General features: G+C 42.1%; 1 protein-coding gene across 2 annotated transcripts in view; it reads left to right on the forward strand.

The window, feature by feature from the left end:
• Positions 1-10,240, forward strand: part of STON1 (stonin 1) — a 48,688-nt gene extending 38,448 nt beyond the window's left edge. For both annotated transcript variants that reach the window (XM_047852137.1, XM_047852136.1), the window contains exons 3-4: positions 7,473-7,675; positions 9,902-10,240. In XM_047852137.1, the coding sequence (XP_047708093.1) occupies positions 7,473-7,675; positions 9,902-9,976 (278 nt within the window). In that variant the 3' untranslated portion in view covers positions 9,977-10,240. The remainder of the gene's footprint in view (positions 1-7,472; positions 7,676-9,901) is intronic.
• The last annotated feature ends 1,335 nt before the right edge of the window (positions 10,241-11,575 follow it).

Raw genomic sequence — 11,575 nt, forward strand, 5'->3', positions numbered from 1 at the left:
TTTAAAAATAGAGTCCTAGCACCGCATTTATTTCAGAATAGTAACTTAGTTGTGGGTGTATATAATAGAGCAAAAAAGCAAACTTTGAAATTAAGGCTGCTCCCTGTTTTAGTCCAGTTATTTCTAGCAGAACATTGGGTTATGGAGCTAATTTGGGGGATCTGAGTTGATGTATTCACTCATTCAGTCAAACCTTTATTGAGCACATCAGGTAAACTAAGTGCCACATTGGGTGCCAGGGCTAAAGATAAATAAGATCTGATCCCTGCTTCTAAATAGTTCACAGCTGGTCTAGTCCTTCAGGGAAAATTAATTTCATTTTAGGACCCTTCAGGCTGTGGACTTCAAAAGAAGCATTTTTATTTGGGGCGGACCTATAGCAGTGTTTCTCAAACTTGGCTGTATGTTAGGATAGCCTGAGAGCTTTCAAATAATTTTCATGTTCAGGCTCTACTCCATGCCAATTAAATTGGAATGTCTGAGGGAGGGGCCTAAGCACCTGTATGTTTCTAGGGCTCCCCAGGTGAACCTGATGTGTGCCAGGGTTGAGAGACACTGCTCTGCAGGCCTTGCAGTGTTCTGGGGGAAGGAAGAGCAAGCTCCAGACTATGATGGATTTGAGGGGTAGCATGGACCATGTCTTTGGGGAGTGCAGGACCACCTTGTCTGACTTGCAGTTTGCTGGCTTAACACCTGTCTTCTGATTGTAGCTCAGGCAAGGGACAGGGCCCAGTAGGCGAGAGACACAGCCGGGTGGCTGAAGAGCCCCAGGCCCTTGTGCAAAAGGGAAGCCCCTGCGCAGTCGTCCTCCCTGACACCGCCCCCACTTCTCGGTTGATGGCAAATTCTGCTCTGCAGTGTTCTCATGACTCATATTAGTTACGGCTCTAGTCTCAAGGAACATCAAGGACAACTCAGGCTTAAGGCAGGGTGAGGTGGTGATGGGGTGGCATGGTCACAATGGATGGCTTCTAGTGGTGCCTCCTGGTCAACTCCTGTGTGATGGGAATATCTTCCGTGACACAATCCACAGAGGTGATGTTTCCTGCCTTTTATAACTTTGCTGGAGAAGCAAGTTAAAACCATTCTCAGGTTATCTTCATCCTAGGGAAACAAGTTTTGAAGTTTTGAGTGCAAAGTTCCAAATGATCTGTTCTCAAAGTCATCTGTGCTACTTTTAGATGAAAGGGGTTATAGAAATCATAATATTATTGCTTTTTGTTTTGCTAAAGGCAAAGGGAAAGAGAGGAAGGCAGGCTGGAATACTTACTGTAATCTCCTCAACCCATACATGTCTCCTGATGTCTGGGTGATAACCTGACTCCTGATTATGCCTCAGAGAGGAGCACTAGGGGCTCATCCTGCTGGCCTGTCCAGGTGGGGTCAAGAGGGACGGGGGACAGGCTCACAAAGAACCCATTCCAGCTGTTCTGCCTCAGAGCAGACACTCCTGCTAGACCCAATCAGGGCAACCATGCTTATTTTTCAAAGTGAGAACCCATAGGAATCATTTATTTGGAAGGAGAACAACATGTAAATGTTCTTGTGAAAATGATCCTGTTTATAACCTGTATTTTCCCAGAGCTAATGGTATAGTTAATTGATTCATTCACCAAGAATTTATTGAGAAGAAGACCCATTCATTCCACAAACTTCCTGTAGGTACTGGCTCTGTGCTGGGTGCTTGGGAGACAGATGCAGACATGCTTCCCACTTCCAGAAATGTAGCAGCCTAGTAGGGGAGACTGACCTGGAAGCAAGTATGAAAATACACTATGTGGAAGTGTGCTGTATGCTAGGCATGTACAAGTGTATATAGTAGGGCTTCCAGAGAAAGGAGTGATAAACTGCAGGGGACACTAGAGTTAAACCTGGTGTGGAAGAATCAGTAGGATTCTATCAGGGATAGAAAAAGCAGAATCAGACATGTAGGTGGGGGATCTTAGTTATCTTTTGGGACTGAGGCAGGAAGGACACTGTGAGCCATGCCTTGGGGTATGGAGTTTGTCAGCAGGGCTTCTGGAGTGTTTTCAGGCACTACTGTGACAGAATCATCCTTGTTTCATCCATCCTTTCTGTTTTAGGAAGTCAGGCATACAATGCAGAGGAGAAATTCAGGAGCAGATTATAGACATAGGGAGGCCTGATGAACAATGCCAGTGGCAGTGGGAGCGTCCAGAAGGAGTGAGGGATGGGTGAGAAATTCAGAGGAGGTGCCCCCATGAAAAGGACAGATTACCTGTGGGTATGGGGGACAGAAGGGGTGCAAGGAGGTTGAGGGCTCTGGCTTTGGTGAATAGGTGATCCATAGTGCCATTGGCTGAGATCACTTGGGATCCTCTCTTTACTCCTTTTAAAATCTGTTTCTTAGCCCTGGCAGCATATTAGAGTCCTTAGAATCATTAGAGCTTTAAAAATAGACCCGTATTTAGGCCCCATCCTGACCAATCAGGCTCTGTGGGAGTGAGGCCCACATACTGGTGCTTGTAAAAGGCATGCAGCCAGGGTTGAGAACCCCTGACCCTGGCACAGCTCTGCTGTGACACCTGTTCTGGTCCTCTAGGCACAGGTCCTTCCCCCCTGCTCTGTGTCCCTGGGTCTCCTTGAGTCTTTCTTGCCTACCACCCACATTTGCTAGCAGCTGAGCTCACTACGAACAGTTACAAGAGTGGATGTTCCCAGAGAGGCTGGCCTTCAGGAATTCTAGAAGACGGTCATAGCACCAGGCATTCCAGTCAATTATATGGTGATAATTCACAGAACAAATCCTTTGGGATCAAAGATGCTTTGTTCAGATCAGATCTGTGGGCCAAAAGGGGGCCTAGACAAAAGGCAGGGGGGCTGTGTCAGGTGCAGTCTAGAGGGGCAGGGAGAAGCTGGGCTGGAGCAGGACACTGGTGATCCTGTGGTCTGTCTGTCATGTGGCTTCACCATGTGGGTGGGGAGGGTAATGCAAAGACAGAGGGTGCCTGGCAATTTGCCTGTGGAGGAGAAGTGTAGAAAGAGTAAGGTTGGGGCAGAGAGGAAATCTTTATCCTAAGACAGTGCTTCTTAAACTTTTGTGTGCATGTGAATCGCTTTTAATTTGAATTATTAAAAAAAAATGTTTATTTATTTTGACAGAGAGAGAGAGAATGAGCCAGGGAGAGGCAGAGGGAGAGGGAGAATCCCAAGCAGGCTCTGAGCTCAGATCCCAATGCTGGGCCCAACCTCATGACCATGAGATCATGATCTGAGCTGAAATCAAGAGTTGGACACTTAACTGACTGAGCCACCCAGGTGCCCTGTGAATCACCTTTTTAAAATGTAGACTGATGGGGCGCCTGGGTGGCTCAGTCGGTTAAGCGTCCGACTTCAGCTCAGGTCATGATCTTGCAGTCAGTGAGTTCGAGCCCCGTGTCAGGCTCTGTGCTGACCGCTCAGAGCCTGGAGCCTGTTTCGGATTCTGTGTCTCGCTCTCTCTCTGACCCTCCCCCGTTCATGCTCTGTCTCTCTCTGTCTCAAAAATAAATAAACGTTAAAAAAATTTTTTAAATGTAGACTGAGGTCCCCTGAATCCCACACTGCTCAGGCGATACAAATGCTGCTGGCTCACGGGCCATGCAAAGAGTAGTAGATTATTTGAATGCATCTCTAGTTCTCTATACAATTTTTAAATCAATTGGGTGTTTAAAGAATAGGATCTTTTTTTTTTTAATTTTTTTTTTCAACGTTTATTTATTTTTGGGACAGAGAGAGACAGAGCATGAACGGGGGAGGGGCAGAGAGAGAGAGAGAGGGAGACACAGAATCGGAAACAGGCTCCAGGCTCTGAGCCATCAGCCCAGAGCCTGACGCGGGGCTCGAACTCACGAACCGCGAGATCGTGACCTGGGTGAAGTCGGACGCTTAACCGACTGTGCCACCCAGGCGCCCCTAAAACATTACCCTTTTTAAGCAAGTTTCTGAACAACCAGTACTATTAGAAAAAAATATTTTAAAACTGGAAACTGAAAGAGAATATATGAACTAGTCTACTAGTTTATATAATGCCTTTCCTCCTGTGAGTTTTTGAGATCAGGATTGACCTTTCCTTTTCACTTCCATGTGATTTCAAGGGAGGTGGGAAGGGCTACTGGCCTTTTACCAGCATGCCAGTGCTTAATATTCTTTTAACAAAGTGGGCAGGTCTTTGATTTCACAGCAAAGGATGGCCTGGTAGCCCCATCCTTTGTGGGGGTGGGGGTGGGGTGGGGAGGACAGATGGGAACACTGATTACTCACAGGAGGTGCAGAGAGCATAGAATTAGAAAGGGGAGTGGGAGTGGTAAGGGGGGTGCCAATTAATATATCTGTCTCTTACCTTCCCATGTTACCAATTTTTAGAGAAAGCTTGCTTGTTTTCATGCTGTCATCTGCACATTGGTTGCCCTCTCCCCACTTGTGTCATCCTCCAGCCATTCATTCCCTCCAACTCTCAACAATTCACTTCCAGATGTGAAATATTTTAGTTCAAGGACTGTATACTTAGTAGACCGAGGTGGTTTGTGATTTACCTTCCCAGTCCGAAGAAATTTGGAGAGTAACCATTACCAAAGCTCTAGAGTGCCCCCTGGTGGAAACTACTGAGATAGATAACCTGATTTCCCTCTATCTTCTATTCATTTGTTCATGAATTTGACAAATATCCTTTGAGCCTTAAATGTGCCAGACATTGTGCTAAGGACAGATATGATACCTCTTTGCACAGAGATGAAAGTCTAAAGGGGGAGTGTGTGATTAAACACTGTAGAGTATTTAGAGTTTTAAAAAGCCAGGAAAAACATGCCAGAAAACTTGAAGGGAAAAATGCTCTCCTTTATCTTTTACCAATTTTTTAGGAAAGCAGGTAGAAAAAGTTTGTTTCTAACATTTTTGGAATACTACTAGGTCTTCAATGTGAGTGATCTCGAGTGCAAAAGTTCCAAAAGAATTTTTTCCTTTAAAATGCACCTGGGCACTCAGTCGGTTAAGTGTCCAACTCTTGGTTTTGGTTCAGGTCATGATCTCACGTTTGGTAAGATCGAGCCCTGCGTCAGGCTCTTTGCTGATAGTGCAGATCCTGCTTGGGATTTCCTCTCTCCCTCTCTCTCTACCCCTCCCCTGCTCACTCACGTTCTTTCTCTCTTTCAAAAGAAACTTAAAAAAATATGACAGATTAAAAAAATAAAATGTGACTATCAAATTAGACCATCTCCAATATCATTTCCAGTCTGAAAGTATAGAATTCACAGTCCCTTCGTTATCAAAATTGTAGTAGTTAAATAAAAATAGTGGATTTATAATTGAAGAGCATTTTGCAAAGTAATCATATGCAGCCAGCACTTCTGTACAGCTATAGTATACCATGGCTCTCATGCTCCACGTGTGCCCACTGGTTTGTTTAATCCTCCAAACAATCCTGTAAGGTTCATGTTATCATCACCAACATCATAACTCCCATTAAAAAATTTTTTTTTTAACGTTCATTCATTTTTGAGAGACAGAGACAGAGCATGAGCGGGGAAGGGATAGAGAGAGGGAGACACAGAATCCAAAGCAGACTCCAGGCTCCGAGCTGTCAGCACAGAGCCCGACGCAGGGCTTGAACTCACGAACTGCAAGATCATGACCTGAGCCAAAGTCAGACGAAAACCGACTGAGACACCCAGGCACCCCTCATCACTCCCGTGTTTAGATGAGGAAACAGGCTCAGACAGACCAAGTAACTTGCCTAGGATTACAGTTATTAATTAGCAGAGTTGGGATTGGGCTGTGCACAATCTGGGTCCAGTGTTTGTGTTCTTAGCCACCGTGCCATAAAGGACCTAAGAGTGCCTGAATTAAGTTTAAATAAGTTTACTGCCTCCTTGCTGCAGACTGCAGACTAGAAAGGGTAATGGATTATGGAATCTCCCCTGGGTGTGTATGTGTGTGAATAAAGTTCTCATTTGCCTGCAGTGATCTGGGTAGCTTAGAGCACCTCAGAGGCCATGGCTGTCCTGCGCTACATGTAAGTGGTGGAGATGGCTAATGAGCAGCTGTTGGTTAATTGATTGATGACTTCTCAAGGCCTTTTACAGCCTTAGAATTCTATTAGTTTCTCTACAAGGAACAGGTTGTAAGGAGTGAAAGGCAATTTATCTTTTAAGAATTAAGTGGAATCCTTTAAACCCTTGTTTTTGTGCCTAGAGCTATATTCTGATGGAAGTGTTCTTTCTTGAGGTATGTCAGTGGTAAAGTAATTTAATCTGGCTTTTCAAATAACTGTCATCTCATACATTTATTTAAGTAAAGATCGCTGCACTGGATATGTAGGTGCTGTGGACGACACAACAGAATCACACAACTTTGTAGAGTTACTACAGTGATTGCACTGAAAATATATATATTTTTTACTCTGTGGTAACACGTGCACACACACACACATACATACATGTTACACGGCCCCACTTAAAATCGTTGCGTATATCCAATATCCCTGGGTCTGGCGCAGAGCCTGGCCTAGCAGAGGCTAGATGCTCAATACATGGCAAATGGAATTAAGTGGAAACAAATATTAGATTGAAGCACTGAAAGCAAATATGCCTATCTCTACACCATACATCCATTCCAGGCAAAGCTTTTGGAGGGTGAGCGAGAATTACCCTAGTAAAGAATAATCCATTCTACTGAAAAAAGAATTCTTGGCCTAGAGTAGTTTCCAAAATGTAATGCAATTTTTGTAAACTTTAAAAAGTTAGAAATTTTAATGATGTGATCCAATTTGGGCTGAAGTTTACCTTTGCATTGTCTATCAAGAAACAGTGGTGAGAAAATGAATAAGTTAAGAATTACTGTAAGAGCTTATTCAGTCTACTTAAGGGAAAGAGTTTTTTTTTTTTAAACACATTCCATGTATATTATAGCCAAATAATGATGCTTAATATAAATATTAGTCATATGTAATTAAAGAAACTTAATATGCTTTTAATTAAAAACACTTTAGGAGTTAATATATCATATATAGTAATGAGTTTGTACTTCTTTTTAAAATTTTTTTTTTCAACGTTTATTTATTTTTGGGACAGAGAGATACAGAGCATGAACGGGCGAGGGGCAGAGAGAGAGGGAGACACAGAATCGGAAACAGGCTCCAGGCTCTGAGCCATCAGCCCAGAGCCCGACGCGGGGCTCGAACTCACGGACCGCGAGATCGTGACCTGGCTGAAGTCGGACGCTTAACTGACTGCGCCACCCAGGCACCCCTAGTTTGTACTTCTTTTAAAGCTAGTAGTTATAAAATGCAGATAGATTTCCCCTAGTTGGTGCAAAATTGTGAATTTTGATGGTATGTTGTTTAAATGGAATTTATGCCACTTTCATTATAGTGCTAACAGAATTGTTTATTAAGGAGAGGGATGGATACTTCTTATGCTTAGGAGAAATGTTCAATGGCCATTGAAATCCTTTGATCATTTGCTTTTTTCTTCAAGGTCCTGATCATCCCCATTGCTTGTCATACAAACTAGAACTTGGATCAGACCAAGAAATTCCCTCTGATTGGTATCCATTTGCTACTGTTCAGTTTGGAATGCTTGACACCTGTGCCTCAGGGACAGAGGTCAGGTCTTTGGGTGTGGAGAGTGATTTCCAGCCACAGAAACATGTTCATCAGAGAGCTTGCTACAACATTCAGGTATATCCCAAAGCTCTTTGGTTGAAGTTGAAGCTTCTGGAGCTGTGGCCTAATTTGGCATTAGATATTTGTTTTGCCCTTTTGAGTGACTGCGTATATGTATATGTATGTGTGTTTATGTGACCTAGAAAAGAGCCCCGTCCTGGAAACCTGATGGTCACCAGTAAGCCAAGTTTCTCTCAGTTCTAGAAAATGTCAGGAGCTTGAGTACCAGTGCCACTTAATTCAGCACTCGATGAAAAACAGGGAGTTAAAAACAAATTCACATTCCAGAAGCATCTCTGTAATAAAAATTATGTTAGAATAACATTTCTCAAGATGTGTTCTATGGAAAACACATAGTGATCCAAGAGAAAAGTAAGTTGGGGAATGCTATACACTAAATTAATGCTAAGTGAAGGCTCTGAGAAGTCCTGCAATAAAGAAACTTGTTAGACTTAACTCAGTTTCTCCCAACTCATTGCTTATTGAATCTTGTCTCTATGGGCATGTACATGTGGAACACCTGTCAGTATCTTCTGGAATAGTATTCTGTGGAGCACCCTTTGGGAAATACTGAGTTATTCTACCAATGTTAAGTGTTAACCATCAGCTCTTCTGCATTTTTATGCCAGATGAGTTAAAGAGTGACATACACTTGCATCTCTTTCTTTCTTTCTTTCTTTCTTTCTTTCTTTCTTTCTTTCCTTGCACCTATTTCTAAACTTGCTTTTCCTTTTCATCTTCAAAGTTAGTAAATAATAGAGGTAACTTCTGTCACATATTTCCCCCAGTGTCTTGAAATGGTGTGATTATATAAGACATCATCAACACCAATGGGTGGGTTTATGATATACTAATAGAATTCAGGGGTTTTTCTTTATTTTGGACCATCTGTTTATAAGCCTATATGTTTGGGACCAGTGATTTTTTTTTTTCTATTGATAAAATTAATTATGGGTGAGTACCATTGTGTGCAGCCCCTTTGGGATGGAAGGACTTAGTCCCTCAGCAGCTGGGAACCGCCCTGCTGAAGAAAGCTGCCTTGGCCTGGGTCACACCCCCTTCCTGGTGGATGCAGGTGTATTAAGACCCTCTTGCCTCAGCTTGGGTTAACTCTGCAGCCCTCCTAGCTCCAGCTCACCTGGCTAGAGCCTTTATGGTGACTGCATTACAGCCTGACTTCTTTCTGTCTGCTTCCTTCCCTCCCTTTCCTCCCCCAACAGACATTGACCCCGACAGTATTCCCCAGTACACTTTCCACATGCCGGTCTCCATCTCAGAGTCTGCTTCTTGGAGAACCTGACCTGTCACACTAGGTGTATCAGTACTAGGTGTGACTGAAATGTGGGTCAAATACAATGGAGAGTTCATTGATCCCTATTTTCCTATGCATGGGTCCTTCCAGTTTCCTATTGTTTTAGAGGACAGCCCAAAATTATATAACAGAGTCCCTGCTGCTTTAATAGTATTTACTAATTGATCCACACTTGGTGACAGGCGGTTTCAAAATGTCACCTTCTATTTAATAAGTATTTGAGCAATTTCAAAGTGCCAGGTACCACTCTAGATACTGAAGACACAAAAGTGAACAAGACACAGGTCCCTGACCTCGTGAAGCATACCTTCTAGTCGGGGAACAAAACATAGTTTGTAAACAAATAAATAGTTTCACATAGTGACAGATTCTAAGAAGAGAATAAAATAGGGGACTAAGATAGAGAATGATGGAGGGCTTCCTTATCTCAGGTGGTCCAGGGGGGCCTCTCTGTGAAGCAGTAACACTTGAGATGAAATGAAAAAGATGAGGGGCAGGTGGATGGTTCTGTCCATCTGGTTTACTAGTTTGTAAAGTAGTTCATTTTAATTAGAAGATTTTGGGTGAGTTATAAATTTCAAGGGGGCCAAAGGCTCCATATATGATACTTGGGCGTATAGTTGTTCACGCATCTATCCAGGACTCTAAATGTCTTATCAGTGTATGTATTCTGTGTACTTTTCTAAACCCTATGTCTGACTTAGAAGGGAGGAGAGTTTCAGTCCTCTACAAGATCTGACCCTAGAGGGAAGGATTTGCAAAGCTCAAGAGGAGAACAGGCTGCCTCACTCGGGGCTAGCATGACACTGTGGAGGCACTGTGTGTCCAAAGGATGAGGTGGCTGCGGTCCTTGCCACATGCATGAAGTAGGACTGAACAGTGTTAGCTCTGTGTTTGTTAATGCTGCCATGTTTCGCTTTCGCATACAGGTTGAAATAGAAAAGAAGAGGATTAAAATCGATGGAGAAGACCCAGATAAAGCTGGTGACTGCGTAACTCAGTAGAAGTGGCAAGAGTAAATGATGACCCACTTTTCAAATATGCAATTGACAGAAACCATACAAAGATCTGCTCTGTGCTGTGGAAATGACTTTTTTATAGAGGGGTTCGGACAGGTCCAATGGCCTTGTTTAGAGAAGTGGAGACCTGAAAGCAAACAATCTGTATTTTATGCTTTTGATATGTTTGTGCTGCAGGAGTTTCATCTAAAATGTGTCTATAGTTTGTGTGATGTCTTTGTTTCCCATTAAAACTCAGAGTCACTGTTACTCAATGTGTTACCAGACAACCAGCTTGGCTAAAGGGTTTTGGAGTTTTTCATTACTCCGTGGCTCACTGTTTTGCACTCTGGATCACCTGGGGGCCACATTTATTATCTTCCAGTCCCGTCTCTTCTTGCTCTTCTTAGCACCTCTACTGGAGGGTGAGGCATTCAAAGGAGACATAAAGCAAAATACTCAATTTCCCTCTTGCTCATCTCTGGAATGTGGCTAGGTGTAGAATGAGGCTGAAACCACAGGCTGAAATGGAGATGTGGAAGCATCTGATTTTAAATAATTTATCTTCCTGTCCTCTTCCTACATTGGTGAGTAATCGTCGACTGTATTTGGTACCTGTCTTTCCCCACAGTGTTATCATTTTCAAAATGTATTTGTGTTCTGGTGTGTGTTGCAAAGAAGCTATTTCTGTTGATATACATATTTTAGTACAAGTCACTAAGACATATTGCCTTTTGCTTGGAGAGATTCCTTTCAGAATGGAATGGTATTGGACACTAGTTAAAATATTTATGTATATTAGAGATGAATTTTTAAAGTTCATGAATATTGTCTCCCAAAAGTACAGGCTCTAAGAATGTATTTTTGATAAAGTATTATTTGTAATTAACATAAGCCTCTCTTGAGTAGAAGTCTAAATGATATTATGATTATTTTATGCTTGTACTGCTATCATGCTATTTATGCTAATTCTGCTTAATTTAGAGTATTTTTCTTTAAAAGATGAAGAAAATGAAAGACACTAGATTATTTTACCTGAATTTTTACGAGGTGACATCTCTATTCTTCCAAGTCAGGTAAATGCTTGGTTTCTAATAAAAAACCAATAGCATCAGCAGTTCAAATTCTGTTTATAATTTTCTTTCGATATTTACAGTGAAAGGTCAGACTTAAAATCTATGAATTCCATATTCTACAGAGTTTTTTAGTCCGAAAAAACAATGCCCTCCATGTGGTATTATACACCTTCAATTTATATTGAATCTTAAATATGATTAGGAGGCATATTTCCCTATTTATCAGATTTCTTTTGAGTGAGAGCTGATGATATAATAATGTTCTTTCAAACAGCATTTATTTGTTGGCCCACAGACTTGATGTCATATGTTTTATTTAATATTGTACTACATTCATTTTAATCTGTTCAAAACAGATTAAAAACAAACACTTCTGATAATCTGTATCAATCAGCGGATTTTATTGCTCATCATTATTTTAGTTTAAAAACAGAGAATGCAAAAGTTGACTGTTAAAATGAATTGGTATACAGTGTGCATAATGTCATATGTTGGAGACTCACTGTTGATTGCATGGGAGGGGAAATTT

This window comes from Prionailurus viverrinus, chromosome A3 (assembly GCF_022837055.1).
Source record: "Prionailurus viverrinus isolate Anna chromosome A3, UM_Priviv_1.0, whole genome shotgun sequence".
Taxonomy (NCBI): domain Eukaryota; kingdom Metazoa; phylum Chordata; class Mammalia; order Carnivora; family Felidae; genus Prionailurus; species Prionailurus viverrinus.